The sequence below is a fragment of the Stegostoma tigrinum genome, chromosome 34, assembly GCF_030684315.1.
Source record: "Stegostoma tigrinum isolate sSteTig4 chromosome 34, sSteTig4.hap1, whole genome shotgun sequence".
NCBI classification, from domain to species: Eukaryota; Metazoa; Chordata; class Chondrichthyes; order Orectolobiformes; family Stegostomatidae; genus Stegostoma; species Stegostoma tigrinum.
The window spans coordinates 20,784,625-20,811,178 of record NC_081387.1 but is presented as its reverse complement, the minus strand read 5'-3'; the positions used below and the strand labels follow the sequence as shown (position 1 = coordinate 20,811,178).

The 26,554-nt window shown below is 43.1% G+C and overlaps 1 protein-coding gene across 2 annotated transcripts in view; it reads right to left on the bottom strand.

Moving 5' to 3' along the window:
- LOC125446489 (complement factor B-like) overlaps positions 1-26,554 on the bottom strand; it is a 43,284-nt gene that overhangs the window by 14,338 nt on the left and 2,392 nt on the right. Inside the window, exons 2-10 of one of the 2 annotated variants that reach the window (XM_048520098.2) lie at positions 23,197-23,403; positions 22,536-22,718; positions 21,143-21,316; positions 18,484-18,585; positions 14,818-14,951; positions 14,072-14,219; positions 9,435-9,566; positions 8,556-8,648; positions 5,737-5,874 (exon numbers count right to left, since the gene is read on the bottom strand). In XM_048520098.2, coding sequence (XP_048376055.2) covers positions 5,737-5,874; positions 8,556-8,648; positions 9,435-9,566; positions 14,072-14,219; positions 14,818-14,951; positions 18,484-18,585; positions 21,143-21,316; positions 22,536-22,718; positions 23,197-23,403 — 1,311 coding nt within the window. The remainder of the gene's footprint in view (positions 1-5,736; positions 5,875-8,555; positions 8,649-9,434; positions 9,567-14,071; positions 14,220-14,817; positions 14,952-18,483; positions 18,586-21,142; positions 21,317-22,535; positions 22,719-23,196; positions 23,404-26,554) is intronic. The other variant, XM_048520099.2, reaches the window with a different exon arrangement.

Here is a 26,554-nt window from a genome sequence, read left to right as displayed (position 1 = left end):
AAGCAGCCATGTAAATGCTGTGGTTTCAGGCAAGGTTCAGAGGGGAGGAATTCTGCATCAAGTAGCTTTCTTCTGTTCTGCAATGCCTGTCCACCATCTGCAAAGCACAAGTCAGAAGTGTGATGGCACACTCCCCACTCGCCCAGACGGCGTGGCTCCAAAAACACTCCAAAAGCTGGATACAATAAAGAACAAAGCAGGCTGCGTGGCTCACCACCAATCACCAGCCAAACTATTCACTCCTTTTATCCCTAGTGGTACGCATGTTTATCAATACACGATACATTATTGATACATATTTATACACGATATACTGCAGTAACTCACCAGTTACTCCTTCAACAGGAACTCCGGAAACAGTACCTCGACAGACGTGGACAACAAATGCATTGGGACTTCCTGGAAGCCCACTCCTAAAATCACACATGATCCTGACTTGTAACTACATCTCTATACGTTCACTATTGCTGGATCAAAATCCTGGAAGTCCCATCCTAACAGCATTACTAAGGTGCCCTTTCACCTCAAGGACTGCAATGGTTCAAGGAGGCAGCTTACAACCACCTTCCCCGGGTCAATTAAGGCTGAGCAATAACTGCTGGCCTAACCAGAGATACCCACATCCCATGAATGAACAAAGAGACATCCCATACATAATAATAACTGGAACTCAATCATTCTTTAGTCAAACAGTAATCATTTATGTTGTCATTCCCACTCAATAATAACTAATACTCTACTACTCCTGAACCAAACAGTAATCAGCACTCAATCATGCTCATATCCAAGAAAACTAGCATCCAAACTACGATGAACCTAACTAGTATTCTAGCATTCTTTATACAATAGTAACTAATTCCCAATCATTCCTGTACCTAATATTAAAAATACATAACTATCACCTACAAAACCCTGGTGAGACCACACTTGGAATATTGTGTCCAGTTCTGGTCGCCCTATTAGAGGAAAGATGTGGAGGTTTTGGAGAGGGTGCAAAGGAGGTTTACCAGGATGCTGCCTGGACTGGAGGGCTTGTCTTACGAGGAGAGGTTGACTGAGCTTGGACTTTTCTCACTGGAGAGGAGGAGGAAGAGAGGTGACCTGATCGAGGTGTACCAGGTAATGAGAGGCATGGGTAGAGTCGATAGCCAGAGACTTTTCCCCAGGGCAGCATTGACTAATTAGGGTTGAATTATCCTTCAATTTCATTACAAATTAAGGAATGTTATAGAATCATAGAAAGGTTATAGCATAGAAGGAGGCCGTTTGACCCATCGAGTCCATGCTAGCTCTCTGCAAGTCTAATTAATGCAGCCCCACTCCTGTCTACTTTCTTGTAGCACTGCAAATGTTTTCTCTTTACACTGTGTATCTAATTATGTTTGACAGCTGTCACCACCACACTCATATGGTGCGGTGAAATGCAGCTCTCAAACACTTGCCATTTTGGAAAAGGTATTCCTTAGTCAACTCCACTTTTGTTTTCACCAATCACCTTGAATCTGTGCTCTCTTGTTCTTGATCCTTTCATCAATAAGAACAGATTTCGCCGAATCTATTCTATCTAGATCCCTCATGACTCTGAATATTTCTAACAAAACTGTTCACTCTTCTCCAAGGAGAACAACCCCATTTACTGCAAATAACGGAAATCCCTCTCCACTGGAACCATTCTCATGAATTGTTTCTGTACCCTCTCCAGTGCCTTCACATAATTCTTAGAGGATTGTACCCACAACTGGATGTCCTGCTCCTGTTGAGAGTGACCCAGTATTTTACTCAGGCTTAAGATGTAGTGATTGTAAAGAGGTCAGCCAGACCTCTTGGAATATGAAGATAATAAAATGTGAGGCTGGATGAACACAGCAGGCCAAGCAGCATCTCAGGAGCACAAAAGCTGACGTTTCGGGCCTAGACCCTTCATCAGAGAGGGGGATGGGGAGAGGGAACTGGAATAAATAGGGAGAGAGGGGGAGGCGGACCGAAGATGGAGAGTAAAGAAGATAGGTGGAGAGAGTATAGGTGGGGATGTAGGGAGGGGATAGGTCAGAGTTCGCAACAAACAACTGCACCTCCCAGTCGCAAACCATTTCCACTCTCTCTCCCATTCTCGAGATGACATGTCCATCATGGGCCTCCTGCACTGCCACAATGATGCCACCCGAAGGTTGCAGGAACAGCAACTCATATTCCGCCTGGGAACCCTGCAGCCATATGGTATCAATGTGGACTTCACCAGTTTCAAAATCTCCCCTTCCCCCACTGCATCCCTAAATCAGTCCAGTTCGTCCCCTCCCCCCACTGCACCACACAACCAGCCCAGCTCTTCCCCCCCACCCACTGCATCCCAAAACCAGTCCAACCTGTCTCTGCCTCCCTAACCGGTTCTTCCTCTCACCCATCCCTTCCTCCCACCCCAAGCCGCACCCCCATCTACCTACTAACCTCATCCCACCTCCTTGACCTGTCCGTCTTCCCTGGACTGACCTATCCCCTCCCTACCTCCCCACCTATACTCTCTCCACCTATCTTCTTTACTCTCCATCTTCGGTCCGCCTCCCCCTCTCTCCCTATTTATTCCAGTTCCCTCTCCCCATCCCCCTCTCTGATGAAGGGTCTAGGCCCGAAACGTCAGCTTTTGTGCTCCTGAGATGCTGCTTGGCCTGCTGTGTTCATCCAGCCTCACATTTTATTATCTTGGAATTCTCCAGCATCTGCAGTTCCCATTATCTCTTGGAATATGAGTTCCCCGACTGGGGCTGTTAATCTGGACCAATCAGGGAGCTCTAGCTGACAGACAAGAACAGGAGTGTCAGACATCCTGTTCACTCTGAGAAATGGCTCTGAGGGAAGGGGATCAGTGTAAAGGGCTTTCTATGTGCAAATAAAAGGTGACCTTTGATGGGATACTGGCCTCTGTGATGTTATTTCAGTGATAACAGTAACAAAGAGGATTGATGAGGACAGATCAGTGGATGTGATCTATATGGACTTCAGTAAGGCATTTGAAAAGGTTCATCATCATAGACTGGTTAGCAAGGTTAGATCATATGAAATACAGGGAGAACGAGCCATTAAGATACAGAAAATGCTCGAAAATAGAAGGCGGTGGTAGAGGTTGATTTTCAGACTTGAGACCTGTGACCAGTGGTGTGCCACAAGGATCAGTGCTGGATCCACTGCTTTTCATTATTTATATAAATGAATTGGATGTGAACACAGGAAGTATGGTTACTAAAAGTTGGCAGATGACACCAAAATTGGAGGTGTAGTGGACAGCAAAGAAGTTTACATCAGAGTACAACAGGATCTTGATTAGATGGGCCAATGGGCTGAGGAGTGGCAGATGGAGTTTAATTTAGATAAACATGAGGTGCTGCAATTTGGAAAGGCAAATCAGGGCAATTCTTATATACTTAATGGTAAGGTCCTGGGGAACGTTGATGAACAGAGTGCTTGGAGTGCAGGTTCATAGTTCCCTGATGGTGGAGTTGCAGGTAGATGGGATAGTGAAGAAGACATTTGGCATGCTTGCATTTATTAATCAGTGCATTGAGTATAGGAGTTGGGAGGGCATGTAGTGGCTGTATAGGACATTGGTTAGGCCATTACTGGAATGCTGCATGCAATTTTGGTCTCCCTGCTCTAGGAAGGATGTTGTGAAACTTGAAAGAGTTCAGAAAAGATTTACAAGGATGTTGCCCGGGTTGAGATCTTGGAAGTGACTGAATAGACAGGGTTATTTTCCCTGGAATGTCAGAGGCTGAGGGGTGATCTCATAGAGAATTATAAAATCACAAGTGACATGGATAGAGGAAGTATCAAAAGTCTTTTCCCTGGGATGGGGGAGTCGAAAACTAGACGGCATAGGTTTAACGTGAGAGGGGCAAGATTTAAAAGGGACCTAAGGGGCAACTTTTCCTGCAGAGGGCGGTGCATATATGGAATGAGCTGCTAGAGGAAGTGTTGGAAGCCGGTACAATTACAACATTTGGAAGGCATCTGGATGGTCACATGAGTAGTAAGGGTTTTGAGGGATATTGGCCAAATGCTGGCAAATGGGAGAGTTGGAATGGATGAGTTGGACGGAAGGGTTTGTTTCCATCCTGTACATCTCTATGATACTAAATACTTCCCTACATTCATTTACTTACCATGTCAAGCAGATATCCTAAATTAATTTGGTCCCACTTGGCAGCATTTGGCCAATATTCCTCTAAACCCTTCCTATTCATATACCCATCCAGATGCCTTCTAAATATTGTAATCGTACTCATCTCCACCACTTCCTCTGGTAGCTCATTCCATACACACACCACCCTCTGCATGAAAAGGTTTAGCCTTAAGTCCCTTTTATAACTTTCCCTTCTCACCTTAAACCTGTGCTATCTAGTTTTCCCTAGCCTGGGAAAAAGGTCATGGCCGTTCACCTGATCCACACCCCTCATGATTTTAAAAACCTTTATAATGACATGCCTCAGTCACTAATGCTCCAATTTGAAACACTGATGCAAGATACTCAATTAGTATCTCCCCCACCTCCTGCCGTTCCACACATAGATCGCCTTGCTGATCTTTAAGGAGCCCTATACTTGCCCTAGTTATCCTTCTGTCCTTTGAGATTTTGTAGGCTCCCTTTGGATTTTCCTTTAACCAATTTACCAAAGCTATCTTATGTCCCTTTTTTGCCCTCCTGATTTCCCTGTTACATATATTCCTACTATCTTTGTACACGTCTTGGGAATCACTTGATCTTTGCTGTCTGTACATGACATATGCTTCGTTCTTATTCTTAACCAAAATCTCAATTTCTCTAGTCATCCGGCATTTCCTACACCTACCAGCCTTGCCCTTCACCCTAACAGGAATGCACTGTCTCTGGATTCTCATTATCTCATTTTTCAAGGCTTTCCATTTTCCAGTTATCCCTTTACCTACGAACATCCACCCCCAATCAACTTTTGAAAGTTCTTGCCTAATACCATTGAAACTGGCCTTCCTCTAATTTAGAACTTTAACTTCTAGATCCAATCTATCCTTTTCCATTACTATTTTAGAACTAATAGAATTATGGTCACTGGCCCCAAAGTGCTCCCTCCACCGACACCTCAGTCACCTGCCCTGCCTTATTTCCCAAGAGTAGGTAAAGTTTTACACCTTCTGTAGTGAGTACTTCCAAATAATGAATCAGAAAATGCTCTTGTACACACTTAAATTCCTCTCCTTCCAAGCCCTTAACACTATCGCAGTCCCAATCTATGTTTGGGAAGTTAAAATCCCTTACCATAACCACCCTATTATTCTTCCAGACAACAGAGATCTCCTTACAAATTTGTTTCTCAATATCCCACTGCCTATTTGGGATGGGGGGATAGGTCTATCTTATAATCCTAATAAAGTGATCATTCCTTTCTTATTTCTCTCTAAAGAGGGTTGGAAAATTCTGGCCAGTACCATTTATTTCATTCCACTCTTACTTCCTTATCTTTGGACAAGACCCCATCTGGTCCTGGGATCTTATCTTCTTTCAGTAATGCTAACCCCTCTAACACCATTGCTTCTTTGGTAGTGTAGCTACTGTTGACTGAATTGTGAGATATTAAGATGATCAAATCTAGCAGCCTGGATATTGCACGCTGCCAACTCCAAACTAGGATAAGAGCACCTTCAGTCAGAATTAAACTGTTTCATGAGCCTTAATTAAGGGAACACTGTCAAAGAAACTGAAATGCATACCTAATATATCATCAAAAGCTTTTATCAGATCCAACGTGTTCTTAACAATAAAGCAATGTTTTTCGTCAGGTTTTTGAGATGATAGTGCATTCAGTTCCAGCATATTGGCATCATCTGACACCCCAAAAGAGTACATGTCTGCAAAGCAAGAATTAGATGATGAAATATTGACACTGGAGCAGAGGACGAACAATACGTTTATGCAATTCAATATCCCTGGATGTAAAACCAGCCCGAACAAACTTCCTCACAAGTCTAACGTGAAAACATTTCTCATTGACAGACACTTTTCACTGACAATGTAACAGCAAGCATCTGATCATTGGTCTACTGTTTTGTTGTCTTAATAACAATATTTGCGGATACACACAATGCAAGCAAACCCACACGCACGTCCATTGGGTGAACACACAGTTCTAACGCCAGCACGTTATTTTGCACGTGGCATCACACATTGATGTGCAAGCTTAGTGGGGCACATGCAATTTTGTTTTGAACTTGAGAACCCTGCCACTGGGAATAAGAAATAGTCCATGGACCTTCCTTATTGCCTCAAATATCCCAACCCCATTCCTTCCCAGATCCCAATATCCCCCTCATGATTTCTCCTTCCCCTCCCACTCCAGGCGCTGTTCCCTGAAATTTGAACGCACTTAATACAAAGCCATGAATGCCGTGCGTATGTCTGTGTCAGCAAAACATAGCCTTAATGCCCTAGAACCAGATTGGGGCCATTCAGCCCATCATGCCTGCCTGCTTCAGCTCTCTGAATGGGCAATTTGTCTGTGTTCCTGCAGTTTCTTCCTTAAGAATGCATTGATTGAGTCTGCGTCCAGCTCATTCTCAAGCAATTCATTCCAGGCTCTTAACTACATGCCAAATGAAAAGGTTTGCTCTTGTCTTGTTCCTGCTTCTTTTGTGAATTGTTGTAAATCTATGTCCATTCATTCTCTATTGTTTCATGAGTGAGAATAGCTACTCTCTGTCTATCTGTCTAGAACTGTCATGATTTCAAAAATCACTGTCAAGTCTCACTCGTTAGTAGTTTTTGCTCCAAGGAAAACCATCCCACTCCCAACTTCTCCACAAAGGAAAGCCTTAATTCCTGGAGTAATTCTCATGAATTGTTTCTGATCCTCTCTAACATCTTCACATCTTTCCTAAGGTTAATTAAAAGCTGGCATTGATTTATTTTGCGAAAATTATGCTGAACCAAATTGCTGGAGTTTTTTGATGAAGTAAAGAGGAGCGCCAATGAGGGTAAGGCTGTTCACGTATTATACATGGACTTTCGAAACAGGTTTCGAAACAGTCCAAGCAGTGCTCAGGACTGGATACCATACTCCACCTGAGGTAAACGCAGTGTTTTATATAAGTTCAGTATAACCGCTTGCTCTTGACTGTACTCCAAGATCCTGCAAATAAAGCCCAGGATACTGTATGCCTTGTTAACCTCAACAACATGTCCTGCCACCTCCATTTTTGAAAGCTTCCCGTTCTCCAATTGTCCCTTTACATGCAAATATCCACCCCAATCAACTTTTGAAAGTTCCTTGCCTAATCCTATCAAAATTGGCCTTCCTCCAATTTAGAACTGTAATGTTTAGATCCAATCCATCCTTTCCATCATTATTTTAAAACTAATAGAATTATGGTCACTCGCCCCAAAGTGCTCCCCCCACTGCCACCTCGGACAGCTACCCTGCCTTACTTCCTCAGAGTAGGTCAAGTTTTACATCTTCTCTAGTATGTAACTCAACACACTGAATCAGAAAATTTTCTTGCACACGCTTAAATTCCTCTCCATGCAAGCCCTTAACACTTTGGCAGTCTCTACTTCATCAATTTGTCCTTTTGATGTTCAACTCTCCTCCTCTCAGTTGCCAATGCTTTCAAGTTTTGTAGCATTCAACAATGTTGAAACTACAGCCTCTACCTCAAGCTTCAGGGTATTAATGTACATCAGGGTCTTGAAAAACATCAGGAGCAAAATCTTCAGCTGGAAAATCATCCATCCATCATGCCCTCAGTTTCCTGTCACTCAGCCAATTCTGTGCTCATGTTGCTGCTGGCTCTTTTATTTCATGTGCCAAAACTTTGTTCACAGGTCTAGTGGCATTGTATCAAACCTGTTTTGAAAGTCCATGTATAATACGTGAACAGCCTTACCCTTATTGACGCTCCTCTTTACTTCATCAAAAAAACTCCAGCAATTTGGTTCAGCATAATTTTTGCAAAAAAAATCAATGCCTGCTTTTAATTAACCTGCACGCGTTCATGAGACAATTAATTTTGCCCTGAATTACTGTTTCTAGAAGTTTCATGCCCACTATAGTTAAATTGACTGGTATACAGTTGCAGGGTTTAGTTTTACAACTGCTTTAAAAAATTGAACAAGTGCAACTCGCTGGTCCCTCTGGAATCACCCATGAATGTAAGAAGGCTGAAAAAGTATCTGTTTCCAGAGATAAAAAGCAATTTCATTGCAATGACGTCTTCCTTTCCTATCTATCATGAATTGTTGACAGATGGACAGCAGAGAAGAGGAAGCTTTGAGTGCAATAGGTGTAAGCATCTATCCTAGAAATGATCCTCTGAACAGCCTTTTTAATGGCAGGTTAATTATATTTCCAAGATACACCAGTAGAGGCATTGCTTAATTAAGTGCCTCAAGCACTTACAAGTAGGGACTGCTAATAGGTAGGATGCAGACAGATGAAATGCTACACATTAATTCTATTAGAAAATGTTTGGCGTGTAGCTTCAGACCTCAGTTTGGCTTGGGATCAAATGAAAATACTGGCATGGGGAATACTCACCAAGATAATCAATCAGTGATTTATTTTGTGCAAGAACAAAGTCCTTTATTTCTCTAACTGCTGTCCTGGGGTCCCCTCCCATGTTCGATTTTCCTGTAACACCAAAGAAGGTCTCAGTAATGTACAATTCACCATTGAGCAGCACCTGATTGAGGGTATCCCAAAATATGTCGCAGCTCCCTCAATCAATTTCTTTTATTCATCCGTGAATGCCACCAGCAAGGTCAGCATTTATTGCCCATCCCTCATTGCCCCGAAGCAGATGGTAATGAGCCATGTTTACAAACCACTACAGTCCATCTAGTCCATTGCAGCTATACTCATGGAGGACTTGGGAAGGGTGCTGCAGCAACGATTCAGGAACAGTCAAAATACTTCCAAGTTTGATTGGTGTGCAGTTTGGAAGGGAGGGGATGGTGTTCTCATTCATCTGTTGCCCTTGCCTTTCCAGATAGTGGAGACTGCAGGTTTGCAAAGTGTGCTGGCAGGGGCTTTGGTGAGTTGCTGCAATGCACCTTGTAGATGATGCACACACATAGTGCTGCCAGTGTGCATTGGTGGTGGCAGGAAGGGATATTTAAGATGATCTGCATGATATTACAGCTATAGTGCTCACTAAGTGATAGTTGAGGGTGGTGGTGGTGGGGAAGGGTGGGTAGAGGAGAGAAAACAGATGAGGGGAGGATGTTGAATATTGGTAACATGGGCATATCCAAGCCAGCAGACTGCTGTAACCGGGAGGCCATAGGCAATTATGACTGCAAACATTCAGGGTCAGTATGGTGTAGTTCAATTACACTTCAGTCAGGTTAATCTGCCCCATCCCTTGCCTTCCACCCACACCCTGGGTACTTTACCCTAGTATCCTAATGTACTCACCATCTGTAAATAATATGGTGACGAATCTTGTCTCCTCCCAGGAATGCTTATAAATGATCTTTGAGAGGACCATCATTTCCATCACCTTCTTGAATGCTGCATGAATGTTGGTGCCTCTCTTGTCAGCATGAACTACAAACATAAGAATAAATGACAAGAATTGATTTTTTTAATGAAGTGGTGTAGTAAGTTTCAGTGGTGGTGAGGAAAGGGGGAGAGAGAGAAAACAGGAGGCCGTTGAACATGTTCTACCTTTCAATTAGACAGTGGGAAATCCAGTCTTTACTCCATCCACTAACTTCCACAGCACTTACACGACAAAAATCTATTGATCTCAGTTTACATAATTTACACCTCACATCGCTGGCCATTCAATGTGATCCTGGCTGATCATCCAATTCAGTATCTTGTTTCTACTTTCTCCTCATACCCTCTGATCCATTTAAAGCTGAGAACGACATCTGATGCCTTCTTCAATATATTTTGTAGCCAGGAATTCCACAGGCTCACCACTTTGTGTGAAAACATTACTTCTCGTCTCAGTCCTAAACGACAAAACTTATATCGCCAGATGGTGATCCCTGGTGCTGGACTTCCCAGTCATCAGGAACATTCTTTCTATAGTTACCCTGTCCAGTCCTGTTCTGTTGAATAAGAGCTAGAGCCTTCTAAGGCCAATTTATTCTCTGTTGGAAATATAAGTAGAAGCAGAAGTAGATCGTGAAGACTGGTTCCACTATTGAGTATGACCATAAATCAGAACTCCTTTTGCCAGCCCACTGCCTGTATCCCTAGATTCCCTGAAATATTCAAAAACCTGTACATTACAGACTTAAATATACTCAAATGGTGGGGCATCCACATACTGCAGAATTGGAGGATTACAAAGATTCACAACCCTTTAAGTGAAGAACCTTCTCCTTATTTCAATCCTAAGTAATCGCCCATTATCCTGATGCCTTGTTCTATGTTCCCCAGTCAGATGGGAGAATAGCATCTATTGTGTGGTGTGATACCCATAGCAAAATACAGGTGGGGGTTTTATGTTTTACATTTTATAAAGACCAAAAGAGTTGCAGATGCTGTAAATCAGAAGTGAAAACTGGAAAAGCTCAGCCCATCTGGCCGCATCGGTGCAGTGAAATCAGAGTTAATGTTTCAGAAGGACCTTCAAGACGAAGTGTCATCGGACCCGAAACGTTAACTCTCTGATTTCTCTTCACAGATGCTGCCAGACCTGCAGACCTTTTCCATCAACTTCTGCTTTTGCTTCTACATTTTATAATGGGATAAAGAAGACCTTGAGGTCCATAGTTTCACAGCAGGTAATTTGTACACTAACTCTAACCCAATGTAGGCCCAACAGTTGCTTCCCCCAGGCACCTCCGTGACGCCAAGTTTGTGTTGTCACTATTTAGAGGAGACAATTCTTGTGAAAATGCTGTCATTTTAAGAAGTTATTTTGTCTTTATTTTCTGGAGACGAGGTTATAAGGCAGAGGTACTGAGCTGTCTCTAAGAAAACAAACAATTTGTAGGCCTTGGAGTTTTTTTTAAAAGTGGAAACAATAGAAGCAGCCTGGGTGGGGCCCTGACAAACCAGGCTCCCTACTTGTTTTAGTTATTTGGGTTAGTTTTGAGCAGAGTCCTTTGGGGTCTCAAAAGACTTGGAAGCTTCAGTAAGTGCATCCTAGCTGCTATCTTCTCTGAATCTTCTCTTGATGCTTTTTCCTCCTAGATTTTAAATATACTGTTTGAATAAATTGTGTTTTGCTTAACATCGAGTAGTTTGACCATTCACATTGCATCTGGAGCACAGCACTTCACATTTACCTCTAGGCTGTGTTCTTAAGATATATTGAAGAGGTCCAGTCTGGTCTGGTCCGGTCTGGTCCATAACTCTCTTCAGTGGCCAACAGAATCTAATGGAGGGTAAGTTGTGCATCTGCACCTCGCCATTTCACCCCGAGTGGGTCAGGTTAAAAATCTGGGGCGTTTGTGCACTTGTCTCTCAACTTAAGCAAGGAGTAGGCTATTCACACCAGAACCACACTCCTCCCGCCCCCACCCCCGAGCCTGCGATGCTATCCAACTTGCTCATCTGGGAGTCAGGGGCTACCATTAATAAAGGAAACACTGGAGCATCCAAGCCCTGTTCTTTTCAGTGAAGGGAAGGTTGAGAAGAGAATTGATAACAGTGATCACAGTCACGATGGGTGTGAACAGGTACAAATTGTTCCCATTGGTGGAAGAATTGTGAACCAGAGGCTCCATGTCTAAGGTGAGTGGCAAAAGAAGGAAGCATGGGCACTGGTGAGGCCAATTTTGGAATACTGTCTACAATTCTGGTCACCCTTCCATAGGAAGAATGTTGTTAAATGTGAGATGGTGCAGAAAATATTTACAAGCATGTTTCTGGGACTGGGCCATTTGAGCTACAGGGCTAGGTTGAATGGGCTAGGGCTTTTTCCCTGGGGCATCGCAGAGTGATGGGTAATCTCATAGAGATTTATAAAATACTGAGGGGCATGGATAGGATGAATAGCCAAGGTCTTTTTCCTAGGATGGAGGAGTGCAAAACTAGAGATCATAAGTTTAAGGAGAAAGATTTAAAAGAACTGAGGGGTGGCTTTTTCACGCAGAGGGTGGTGCATGTATGGAACCAGCTGCAAAAAGAAGTGGTGGAGACAGTGCAATTACATTTAAAAGGCATCAGGATGGGTATACGAATGGGAAGGGTTTAGAGGGATATGGGCCAAATGATGGCAAATGGGACTAGATCAGATTGGAATGCCTGGATGCTGCGGATGAGTTGGACCAAAGGATCTGTTTCTGTGCTGTATGGCAATATGTGAAATGGAGGCGAGTGGGGGGAGGATATCTTTATGGCCCAATGACTGATTAGGACAATTAATAAAAGCAAAATATGCCAGTTATAGGAGATTAGATGATAGAAACAGAAGGAGTTATGGAAACTCAGCAGGACTGGCGCCATCTGTGGAGAGAGAACCAAATTTAATGTTTGTATTGGTCTGACTGTACTTCAGATTGCACTCGAAGTATTAACTTGATTTTTTTCTCTGCACAGATTCTGCCAGACCTGCTGCGTTTTCTGTTTTCATTTGGTCAGGACTTTTAATGCATTGCCCGAGAGTGCCATGGAGGCAGATCCAATTGCAGTTTTCAGAAGAGAATACGATCATTTTCTGGAAAGGAAAATTTTGCAGGGCAATGATACAGGGGTGGAGAGCTGACATGGACACAGTGAGACAAACAGACCTTTTCTATGCTGTACCAATTGTACAATTCTGAATATTGCATTTCCTAACTCCTTGCCTAGACAAGTTGGCTCCGATTCCAGGTTAGTTGCCATTGTTCTGGCCTTAGCCATCAGTGGAAAAGGTTCATTCCTGATCAATTTTTGTTCCAGGGCCTGGGTTTCAATTGAATCATCTGATTAACAACAATATTCCTACCAAATACCAGCCAGTTACAATAACATTTTCCTCAAGATCCTCAACAGGACCAGTATTGTTCCAGTAAATCTGAGCTCCACTCCTTTCCACTTTTTTTTAAATTTAGGGGACGTGAGTGTCATTGGCCAGGCCAATATTTATTACCCAGAGGGTGGTTAAGAGGCAATACATTGCAGTGGGTCTGAGGTCTTACATAGCCTAGACTGGGTATGGATGGCAAATTTCCTGCATTATAAAAGATTAATGAACCAGATGGGTTTTTTTTAAAACAACAATTGACAGATTGTTGTCACTATTCAACCAAAATTTTTATTCCAGACTTGTATTACATTGAAGTTTCACCATTTGCCATGGTGCGTTTTGAACCCATCTCCCCAGAACGTTAGAATGGAGATCTGGATCACTAGTCCAGTGAATTTACTGCTATGCCTCCTTGCATCCTTTAATAAAAACAGAGGAAAGAAAAACTGCAGAAAATGCTCAGTATCTGTGAAGAGAGAAACAATTCATGTTTCAGCTCAGGATGACCGACAATCAGAAAATCCTTTCAATACAGAACTGAACACTTTACTCTAGACGTGACCAAAATAGGCCTTCATTCGTCTGTAGTAAAACTTGCATCTCGGGGTTGAGGGGTGGCGATATTGGCTAGAGCAGAGCAGCAGCGATGTGTCGCATCTCTGCAGGTTGACGAATGCAGAGGGGGCGAGTAGCTAGTGACCGACAGCTGTCAGGAGAAGAAGAGACAGAGGGGAGAGTAACTCTGGGGGACCCAGGCCTCAGGACAATGTTGAGAAGCATAGGCAGGGAGTGGGGACAGGGAGACAGAGAACTGGTTTTATCCCAGTTTATGTTGAATGAGCGAAATTAGAATGGCACCCCACAAGTTTGTGGTGGAATGGGAGTTGGCCCTCTGATTTTTCCGTGATGCAACCTCTGATCTTGCTTGTTTCTGTCAAGTGCAGACTAGATTAGGCGAATGATTTACAGAGCATCTTTTTGGACACCAAGAGAACTGAAAGCCATGAGCATCATGCAGGATGTAAAGCTGATTTAGAACAGCAGAGCATGCTCAAGGGGCTGAATGCCCTACATCTGCTCCTATTTCTTACATTATTAGGCCATTAATTGATGAGCAATTGCATTCCAACCCTTAACTCACCTTCATACTTTGCCTCTTCTGCATTTTCTAACAGATAAATGACCTCATCAGCGTTGGCTGTCTCTTGTTCATTGATGTTAGAGATTGTTATTGGTTCCGATGCATACGATACAACTCCAAATTTGGGTCGAACGTCAAAACTTGCAATCTATGAGGTAAAATAAAAATAAATCACAATGCAAGGGTATAATAAAGATAATAAAAATCACCTCTTTTTTTATGTGAGCCTTGCTGAGAAAGTTTGTCGACCAACCTTAACTGCCGCTGAGAAGGTGGTGGTGAGCTGCCTTCTTGAATCACATGGTGCATGTACACTCAGTGCAATGTGGAAGGGAGTTCGAGGATTTTGTTCCAGAGGCAGTGAAGGAACAGCAATATATTTCCAAACCAGGATTGAGGGTGGCCTGGAAGGGGATTTGCAGGTGATGATGGCACCATGCATCTGCCGACCTCGTCTCTCTGGATTGCAGAGGTCCAGATTTGGAAGGTGGTGTCTAAGGAGCCTTGGTGAATTTCTGCAGAGCATCTTGTAGATTGTGCACAGTGCCGCTATTGAGTGTTCGTGGTCAAGGCAGTTGGAAAGGTTTAAAGCAGTAGGTAGGGTTCAAGTGAGGCTGCTTAATCCTGAGGTAATAATGTCCCAAGTATTGCAGAACAGGAAATAAAACCATGAAACCCTTGCTTTTCTGTTTAAAACTACACTGAAGGCCATTTTGAAACTTTATGGTAGTAATTTGTTCCATTACCTTGTCAATGAGGTTCTTTATGACATTTTTGGCTTTCTCGAAGTTGGCCTCACCAACACTTTCGGAAGCATCTAGAAGCATGTATATATGAAGCGGTGTATCCTTTGCAAGGATAATTCTGCGGGCGGTGGATGCTGTGGAGGAAGAGACAGTTAAAGTTAGAACGATAGGGGTTACATTGGTGCTCACTGGAAGTGGGAGGGTTCCATAGATTAGAAGATACCCACCCAAATCCAAGGGAGATTGAGTTTTCCAAGGCCTATGCCCCTCTGGTGCCCTCTGCATCTCCCACCACACCATTTACATTATTGAGGTAAATCTGTCAGCATTTCTCTGCTGCACAGTGGCAAAGGTCAAAGATCATATCCGTCCCCCACCAGTGTCCATCTGCCTTTGGATGAAGGCAGGCGATAGGACCCCAGTGGGGTTCTCAACCATCTGTTGTTATCCAGTCTTTAACCATTGAAAAGAAAATCTCGCTAGTCGCGACTGTGAGCAAAGCTCAGGAGAACAATGGCTGAGGCCCTAAAACAAGCTTGATGTTTTACTTTCAATCTATTTTCTTTAAATAGTTTTGTTGGTTAGTGATATTTGCTTTCTTTATTCCTTCATGGATGTGGACATTGCTGACAAGACCCAGCCTTTGTTGGCCGTTCCTATTTGCCCCTGAATTGAGAGGTTTACTTGGCTATCTTGGAGGGCAGTTAAGAGTCAGCCACATTGCACTTGTCTGGAGTCACACTGGACGGGGTGAGGTGGTTGGACATCAAAGGTCATATGATGCAATTACCAGGGAGAAGTCCAATCAGAATTTGCTACCCCTAGCCCCAGGCCCACATACAAGTCAGGGTTAAGTTGACCAAACCCATTCCAATTCAAGTAAGTGAACAGCAAGAACCCCTCGAACTTAATGGAATATTGACTTTGACGCCCACTGATGTGGTGAAAGGCCACACAAAAACAAGCGGAAACCTGGAACACTCTCCGTGAAAGAGCTATTCATGTAGACTGAGGGTTGGCAGGAAAATCTCAAAACTGAGTGGGATTGATGTTGTCTAACAAAAATGGTAATTGCTGGAGAAACTCAGCAGGTCTGGCAGCATCTGTGGACAAAGCAGAGTCACCGTTTCAAGTCCGGTGAGCCTGCTTCAGAAACTTGTATTAGATCTTCAGTACCCACAGTTCTTTGTTCTCTGATAGGGATAGATGTTTTATTGAGTAAGGATATATGGGTTCGAGGGGCCTTGGTGATTGGATGGAGTTTAGTTATACTGCATCCATGATCCAACTGATTGATAGTCCAGTCTGTTCCTGCTCCTCAGCTCCCAGTGAGCTCAATGTGCACTGTTTCTGTGATAGATTGTGGTTCAAATAGGAACAAATAAAATATTCGAAAGTAGGAGCATTTTGATCATTGGAGCAGTCAGAAAGGGATTGCACAATCCAGGAGAAAACTTAGAGAAAACATAAAGAACTTGGAGCAAGAGTAGACCATTTAGCCCACTGAGTTTGCTCCACCATTCAATATGATCATGGCTGATCCAATATCTCAATACCAGACTGCCATGCTCTCCCCAATCTCATTGACATATTTCACTTCTAAAAATCTGAATATTACATTACAGAAAATATTTAAACATTTGTTCTGTTTTAGCTCCTTAAACAGTTTTATTTTAGTTGTTTGCTCATGGGTCTCTTGTTTAATATGGAGATGAGGAGAATCATCTGGGGATCATCAGTCTTTGAATTGTTTTTCCTCAGAGTGGGCAGTCTGGGCCATTGAATCCATTTAAGGTTGTGTTTAGACAGATTGTGAATACATAGATTCCACACATTAGAATACACGTATATTAATGGACTACAAGAAAGTAGAATAAGGAACTGTTTGGACATTTCTTGGTTGAAGAGGCTTTATCATGATTCTTGGAAAAGGTCAAAGTGAACTGTGGATCATCTTCTGTTTACGCTAAAAGCAGATCAATTTGGGAGAACAAGTCCAATAAAGATTTGAGAGAGATGTAAAACATAAAGTTTATGGTTTACAACTGTTGGTCAGGCAGACTTAAAAAAAAGTCTAGGATCCGTGCTGTTTGTTGCTAGGAACAGTTTCTAGTGTCACGTGCTATGTGTTTTCACAGATCTAAGGTGTGAGTAGTTGACGGAACTTGCAGGAGAGAACGACTTTCTCTGCTTTAGTCAGTAAGAGACAAACCTTAAAGCAAAAAACATTCACTCTCTGTCAATGGAGTAGTTTGAAAATCTCATGAATTTTTAAATATCAGGGCTTTTAACTGTTTCTCATCAGAATCTGAAATTGGGTTTGAAGACCTTCAATTATTCTGTAACTTTCCGTAATTAGGTCTCATCAACAGCAAATCAAAAGAACTGTGAAAAGTCAACATATTCATACCATTGACTTATTTGCTGTTCTTCAGATTTATTTCCCCAAACATGTATCCGTAGTCCTGCGTTGTTTTATCTTACCCGTGTATGAATGTGTGTACAAAAACAAAGTTGCTGGAAAAGCCCAGCAGGTCTGGCAGCATCTGTGATGGAAAAAACAGAGATAATGTTTCGGGTCAGGTGACCCCTCCTCAGAACTGATGGTGGCTTTTACATACTACCTTGTTCCCAGGTCAACATCTCTGTCTCTGGCTCGCTGCAGCGTTCCAGCCAAGCCCAACATGAGCTGGAGGAACACACCTCATTTTCGGCTTGGGGACCCTACTGCCCTCCAGACTCAATGTTGAGTTCAATAATTTTAGGGCCTAAACTCTCCCATGTCCCAGCCCCTTACCCCACACACCAGGCCTTGTTAACACAGAGCCTGCCATTACACATCCCCTGTTGTTGGTCACTGATACTCCCCATTTACAACTATTCACCACCCTCCCCAACATGATTGTTTTCTACTCCTTCGTCTGTCCAACTGTCTTTGGGCTCTATCCTATTTTTTACTCCCTACCCTATCCCTATCCCTATTTTCTGCATATAAACCAATGTACTCCCAGCCACCATCAGTTCTGAGGAAGGGTCACTGGACCAGAAACATGAACTCTGGTCTTGCTTCACAGATGCTGCCAGACCTGCTGAGCTTTTCCAGCAACTTTGGTTTTGTTCCTGATTTACAGCAACCACAGTTCTTTCGTTTTTTATGAATGTGTGTATTTGGGTTTAAGGATTAATTCTATGTGGTAGCTTGGCTGCTAATCAGTTCGCCCTCATCTAAAGAATATTTGTTTGTGTTAAGCGAGTTGTTTTGAGTCTAATGAAGAAACCTAGTGAAAATATCTCTTGCTCTAAATAATTATAACAGGGTCAAATTGGCTATCTTGGGATTAAATGAAACACTTAGACTTCGGGAGATTGACTACCACAGCACTCTTCCCCTTGATGTTAGAACAGCAGATTTACAGGAATGTGGCGGGGAGGGGGGTGCATGCAGACAGAAAAGTAAAGACCACAATCATATCCCTCGTGATTTTGTTCCATGTGCAGCAGGTTGCTAGGAGTAGAATGGCCTATTCTGGTTTCTTATATTTCTCCCACAAACAAGAAAGAGAAACTGCAACTTTTGGTTAAGATCTTGCCCTATTCCTTTAAAACTAAAATTCTAGCTGGGTCAAAGTGGGGACTAGTAATGTAGAAGGGCAACAGATGACGTACCCGACTGCTTCGATTCTCCAGTTTGAGTTAGACCCAGCATGCTGGTAAAAGAGGCTGTGAAAGCCGATGCTACATCTTCTGGACTGTCAAAGGAGCTTTTGTCTGCAGTGGAAATAAAAATACGGATTTACGGAGATCCACTTTCTCAAATTGCTTCACGTGTGTCCAAATTGGGACTGTACCATTTTTGTCTGTCAACCTTTCTAAATGGAACTTTGTTCTTCCACATACCCCCAACAACTTCACCACTAACTAAACACATCTCTCAACGTCTTACATAATGTTTGAACCTGAACGGATTCTTTCAAATTTGGTACTAATGGCAGATGTAGGAAAATTGGGTAGTTGAGAGAGCATGGGCAATGTCCTTAATCCACTGCCTACATTGTGTTTTCCTCATCACGTAATCTCATTGAGACCCTAAGTAATGTTTAACCTCGATAAAGCGCTATTGCCATTACTCCATTTTGAAGAAACGGAAGGGAGTTCTCCTCTCAATCCTGGGTTGATTTTAATCGCTTAAAGCAGATTGATGGTTCTATATTTTTCATTAACAGGATGTGGGGATCCTGGCAAGACCTGAATTTACTGCCCACCTATTGCTGCCCATGAGATGGCGGTACTGAGATGTCTTCTCCAATGTAATGGAATGCTTGTTAGGTCATTCCAATGGACAATCAAGCGTCAAGCTGAGATTCCAGAGTCACATGAAAGCTTGACTGGATAAGGATGCCACCATCCACAAGTCAGGAGTATGATGAAAATACTCCCCACTTGCTTGGATGGGTGCAGCTCCAACAACACTCAAGAAGCTTGACACCATTCAAGACAAAACAGTCCACTTGATTGGCGCTACATCTACATATCCACTTTCTCTACCACCATTGTTCAGTAGCAGCAGAGAGTACCATCTACACTTTGCACAGCAGAAATTCACTGAGGCTCCTTAGTCTGCATCTTCCAGACCCATGACCGCAACCTTCTGGAAGGACAAAGGCAGCAGAATACATGAGAACACCATGACCTGCATGCTCTCCTAAAAGCCACTAACCATCCTGACTTGAAAAAAAATCCCCTGTCCTTTCACTGTCACTGGGTGAAAATCCTGGAACTCCCTACCTAAGGGCATTTGGATGCACCCACAGGACTGGGGCTCAGCATCTTTCACAATACCATGAATGCATCTTTCCTGGCCATTGAGACCTCGGGTGGCATTCAGACTAAGGAGCAGTTTCCAGCTTAAAAGCAATGACTTCATCTGTTTCCTCCACAAGATCTCTTTCAGTTCATTCATAATTTTTAAAAACGAAATACCGTGTTCCGACTTTCTCCCTGTATCCTTTGATCCCTTTAGTCCTAAGAACTATATTTAACTCCATCTTACAGCATTACTGTGGCAGAGAATTCCATAGGCTCACCACTATCTGAGTGAAGACATTCTTCCTCATCTCAGTCCTAAATGGCCTACTCTGAATCCTTGCACTGAGATCATACCGAAAACAAAAAATGCTGGAGATCACAGCAGGTCAGGCATCTATCTCAAAATGTTAGCTTGCTTTGTCTCCATAGATGCTGCCTGATGTGCTGTAATCTCCAGCATTTGTTGCTTCCGGTACAGATTCCAGCAGCTGGGGTAATTTGCTCCTAGACTAAGATGCTTGGTTCCGGACTCCCCAGTCAGGAACATCTTCCCTACATTTACCCTGTCTAGTCCTGTTAGAATTATATAGGTTTCTATAAAATCTACATCAATGGAGCTGAGGTGGAGACGGTCAAAGGTTTCTAGGAGTGACGATACTCAGCAATCTTGCCTGGACCTCTCACATTGATGCGACGATCTAGATGGCACAATAATGACTCTGCTTCCTCGGGCAGGCTGAGGAAATTCAACATGTCCATCAGGGCCCTCTCCAACTTTTACAGATGTACTATAGAAAGCAGCCTATCTGGGTGCATAACAGCTTGGTATGGCAACGGCTCTGCCCAATTCCATAAGAAATTACAGAAAGTTGTGTATACAGCTCAGACCATCACGAAAGCCATCCTCCCATCCATGGGCTCAATCAACACTTCTTGTTGCTCTGGAAAGGTTGTCAACATAATGACAGGCCCCTCCCACCCTGGTAATACACTCCTCCAACTTCTGCCATCAGGCAGAATGCAGAAATGTAAACACACATACCAACAGGTTCAAGTACAGCTTCTTCCCTGCTGTTATTTATTAGACCAGTGAATGGGCCTCTCTAACTTCAAATCTAATGTTCACCTTGCTTTTGTGCACTTCCTGTGCAGTTGTAACCTTATATGCCTGGCTGTGTCCGAACATTCTACGATCTGTGTATCCTGTATGTTCTGATCTGCCTGTACTGCTCGCAAAACAAAACTTTTTATTGTTCTGAAGTACATGTGACAACAATAAATCAAATCAAATCGCCACCTCATTCTTCGCAAATTCTGGCACAGAGCAGATGGGTCAAATGGCCAATTCCTGTGCATGTAAATGCTTTGGGACTCCATGCAAAGTGTCATTCCATTTGCACCGACAGGCAGTAGAAAGAGGCAGTGAGCTGACGCTCCTGCCTGCCTACTCTAATGATTGAGGTGGATGTTAACAATCCCATTGAATGAACCTAAAGAACAGATGAAGAGGAAGACTTACGCTGGCAGCTGGGTTCTCTGCCGCTCCACTCTCTTGACTCTAGGCATTGCCTTATGTTCGATCCTACCAACACCAGGCCATCATTGCAATTGTACTCCACCTTGCTGCCAATCAAGTAAGTCGATCCGGATTTCCTGCCTCCAGCCGGGATCCCGGGATGAGGGCAGTATTGTGCTTTGAGAGTTTGGAGACATCATTAAAGGCGAGAAGCAACTCGGCGGCAGCAGCAGCAGCTAGCTATCAGCTATTTCAAACCCGCGGCAGCAAACATGCAAGGGAAAAAGCTTCACCCTCCTACCCAGTCACCCTCACTGCTTGCACACTTCCCATTCGCCAATTTCTAAAACAGCACAATTCACATATGTTAACTCCTAACTCAGCCTGTGAAAGAAAATGGCACTGGAATTCTTGGTTGACTCAAGTGCTTCTGCGAAAGCTTGTTCAATCTAAGTCCACAATTGTTTGAAGGATCGGAGGATAACGTTGAAAGCAACATTCATTGAGAAGTGCCAAGAGGCCATTCAGCCCCTCGACCTCATTCCTAGAACACTGTGAACAGTTCTGGGCACTACATCTCAGGCTAGATATACTGGCCTTGGAGTTAATGGGTCAGAGCTCACTAGGATTATACCTGGAGTTATGTAATGAGGAGGCATAATGCAAACAAATGTTGTATTTCCTGAAATTTACAATGTTAAGGGGCGATTAGGTCAAATACTTCCAGACATTAAGGTAGATGCAATGAGGGAGCTACAACAGGGAAGTCAGGAAGATGGAATGTGATAGGGGGAGGAAGGGGTGTGAGAGAGAGTGAGAATGGAGAAAAGTGAGGGTGGGTGAGAGGAGGAGGGGGGAAGGGCTGGGACTGTTGAGGGTGAGGAGAGTGAAGCTGAGACAATGATTGAGGGCAGAGGGAATGCCGTTGGGAGGATTGGGGAAAGCTAAACTGGGGGGATTGAGGGCTGGTGAGAAGGAAGATTTGAAGACTGAGGGCAGGGAGAGTTAGTTGGGAGGGGTTGGGGACATTGAGATTAGGATGAATAGGCATGGAAAGACTGCTGGCAGGAGAAATGAGAAAAGAGAGCGAAATCTGGCTACAGGAGTGGGGCTGAACAGGGTGAGCGTTGGAGGGGTTGAGTGTGAAGTGGATAGGGTGGGGGACATGGAGATGGAAGAGGAGCAGGATGGGGGATGGAAATCCTGGGAGTGGAATAACTGTTTCTGCTTGTTGAGGTATCCAGGTTGGCAGGATGGAAACTAAAAATGAGAATTTGACCATCGAGCAGTGAAAGTAGGAAATATTTCACACAAAAGGGTAGACTAAATATTTGGCACTCGCTTCTGAAAACAGCAAAGCAAACACATCGAGCAATAGCCTAGGTTGGGGACTCACATCTGGAATTACAGCTGGTCATTGTTCCATTCCATCGCCCATTCTTCATACAGGTCCTGCTAACTGAGCCTTGAAGCATATACCCATCATAGCATTCGAATGTAACAGTTTCTCCGATAGCATAGGAAATATTCCGGGGTCTGAACATTCCATCTTCCAGTACAGGTGTTGGACATCGAAACTCTAGAGAGATAGAAACAGATTATAAGGACAGAATTCTGTGGCGTTGGCTTCAGGGATTGAGGAGAATAGCGATGCCAAGGGGTTTTAAAATACTTGAGGATCAGCAAGTGAGCGAAGGAGATCAGAGAGTCGTAGAACAGAAGGAGGCTATTCAGTCTGACGTGATTATCCTGGTTCTCCACAAGAGCAACACAGCCAGCCCTACTTCCTCTTCGGGAGGTTTCTAGGGAGGTGCAATCTTTGCCTTCATTCTTCGCAGGACAAGCGATAATAACATATGACTTCAGAATCTACCACAATTTCAATTCAGGTAAATCTGGAACGGCAGAGTTAGTCTCAGAAATTGAACTCGACTTTGATGTTCTCAAAGCCAATTAGAGAAGGGGTGGGCAACAATTATTGCCCTCAGGCCATGAAAGAGTAAAATAGAAAGAGGAAGGAGAGAGCGGAGAGGAAGGGAACAAGGAAGCTGTCTCACCTTTGCACATGGGTTTGTGGCGTCTATCATAGGACCTGAACCAATGCCCGCTCCTCATGCACTTTGTTTGTGACACTGGGAATGGGTAGGTTGATTCTGGACAGTGGAACTTCAGAACGCTGTCCAATGCATTACCATTCGATTTTGTCAGCGTGCCCCCGATAATGTGGACGTTGGGATCACAGGTTATATTCTCTTCATCATCTCCTGTAATGAGATTTGTGAATGCAATTCAATCCTTTCACAAATGGGAAGGACTTCTCATGACTAATGCCGTCCAGACTCCTCAGGATTTGAAACGCCTTCGTCAGATCTATACTCAACATTCTCTAAGGACATCAAGTCTAAATCCTGTAATTTCTCTGGATAAATTAAGTTTCTCATCTCTAGAATGATATTAGTGTATCTTTTCTGTACTACTTCTCTCCCCAAATGTGATGACTACACAATGTTTAGCATTTTCGTGATTCCCAAGACACTGAACCTATCCATGTCCAAATGCAACAAGACCTGGACAGTATCCACGTTTGGGCTAACAAGCAGCAAACAGTAAGACAGCAAGTCATGAAGCCATTGGCAGAAAATTCTCAGGCCTCTCCGAGCACAGCACTGGTCCCAGGTGTTTGAAGGATATGCAATATGACACCGCTGTTTAAGAAAGAGGAAAAGACGAGAAGAAAGAGGAAACTACAGACTTGTCAGTTTGACATCAGCAACGGGAAAGATCATGGAGTACTTAATATGGGACCGGGTAAATATACACTCAGAGAGTAACAAGTTAATACTTAACAGTCAGCATGTCTTTTCAAGGGCAGATCAGGTCTAACAAATTTAATTGAGTTCTCTGATGAGTTGACACATACAGTGGATGAGGTTGGTGCTTTGGATGTTGTATATATTTGGAATTTCAGAAAGTATTTGATATGGTGTCACTTGGCGGGTTGGTTAGCAAAATAGAAATGTTTGGGACCGGTGGGTTAGAAGTTGGTTAAAAGATTGGTAATAGGGTAGGTATTTTTTAGATTGGAGTTGAATTGAAAATGATGTTCCCCAGGGATTGTTGTTGTGAGACTCGACCCTTTCTGATTTATACAAATGATTTAAGAGATGGGTGTTGAGGCAAAACTCTAAAGTTTGTAAATGATACTAAGCTAGGGAGAACAGTGAATTGTAAGCATGATGCTGAGTGACTTTGAGGGAAATTGTCAAGTTGGCCAAATGGGCAGACATCTGTCACTTGAATGTCAATGCAGAGAAATGTGAAGTAATGCATTTTGGTAGAAACAACATGAAGACACAATGCAGACTTGATGGTATAGCTTTGAGGGTAATATAGGCGTGGTGGGACCTCAAGAGTTCATGTGCATGAATCTCTGAAGGTGGCCAGGCAAGTTGAAACAGTTAAGAAGGCATAAGGATCCTTGGGTTTATAACTAGGGGGTCACAATTTCAAGATTGCCAGCAAGAGAGCTCAGAATGAGTTGAGGAACAATTCAGAGAGTTGCTGGGATTTGGAATGCGCTGCATTGGAGAGTGGTGGAGGTGGATTCCACAGGAGTTATCAATAAAGAAAAACTAAATAGGTATTTGGAAGTGATGGATTTAGAGTTATGGAGATAGGGATGGAGAATGAGACTAGCTGGGTACCTCTTTGGGTGCCAGTTCTGCTATGTTTCCCCAGTGCTTTCTGTTTTCAATGGCCATAGAGTGCATGCACTCAATGACACCATTCCTGCATGTACAATGTTCGTGTCAGAGCTTATAACTATAATGAGAGTTGCTTTGAAGTACAACTCTGCTTTTCCATTGCCAAATAATGAATTGTTTTTGCAAGCTGGCGTGTTGTAACTGTCTCTTTTTCAACAAGACAATTCAATGGGAAGAAAATTGCAGCTACTCAGAGCACAGTAATAGTGTCTCTGGAATTCAAGAGTCATACAGTATAGCAGTGGTGTTTCAGTCCGTCAAATTTGTACAGACATAAAGAACAAAAACAATGATCAAACATCATAAAAGCCCGTATTTTCTAATATCCGTTAGAGAGGGAAATCTCCCATCTTTACCTTATCTGGCTGACATTGACTTCAGATCCATACTAATCAGTGCTTCCGAGTTCAATGGCATTGCAGATTGGCCACAAAGGGGGCCTTTTAAGCAATTCACTAATCCCGTGTAAAGGAACAAGATAAAAACAAAGAAACAAAAAAAATCTCAACAAGTTGTATGACACCTGAGTCACCTTACCCTGGTTTTCTTCAAATAGAATCATCACACTTTTGAGAGGGCATATGGAGCCTTGATTTAGGGTTACATTAGGTGCATGTACCCAATTGTTCTGACTTACTGATAATATCACGCATTAGCTCAGAGCTTCTGTGGTAGCATTGCTGCCTCTGAACTAGAAGGTTCGGGGATCAAACCCTATCTACACAACAGTGTATATGAACATCTCTGAACAAGTTCATTAGGAAACAAAAAAACAGCCTTTAAGTCCATTGCTAAAGTACTCACCAGAATTGTATTCCAGTTGTTATTCCTGCCATACAAATTAGGAAGATTTAATGGGGATTTAAGCTACACAGGAGAAGCAATGCACTGGATGTTGAATGACTCTTCCTTACCTTAGACAGTGGTGAGCAACTAATTGGGAAAGTGTATTATGTTGGAATATTAGCTCTTATAGGCAAGGGGAGTGGAGTTTACTAATAAAAAGTCTTACAACCACTATAAAGAAGCGATGAAACAACACCTAAAATACTGTGGACTTTTTGTTCTCCTTATACGAAAGAGGGACATTACTGGTATTGAAAACAGTTCAGAGAAGGGTCAGTCAACAGGTTCCTGGAATGGACGGGCTGTTTGATGAAGAAAGGTTGAACAGGTTGGGCCTATAACCATCGCAGTTTGGCAGAATGAGAAGTAATCTTACTGAAACGTATAAGATTCTGAGGAGACTTGACAGAATGGATTTTTGAGGGGGAGTTTTCTCTCATGAGGAAATCAAGAATGAAGGAGGCACAGTTTCAAAATAAGACAGAGATAAGGGGCTGAAGAGATTCTCTCAAAGAGTTGTTAGAGTTGGAATTCTTTTCCTGCTATGAGCAATGGAGGCTAGCTGAGTTGGACAGCATTTTCGATGAGTGAGGCTTTATGCCTTATGGGGGAAAGGCAGGAAAGTGGAGTTAGGACATCACTCAGATCAACTAGGATCCCATTAAATGATGAGAAAGGTTCAAGGGACAGAATGGCCACTCCTCCTACTTCTTATTAGCCTCCAGAAGGCCTTGCTCAGTGGCTCAAGAAAGTCATCAACAGCAACTTAATTTTCAGTGACAGAATTTAATCCTCATGATCTCCT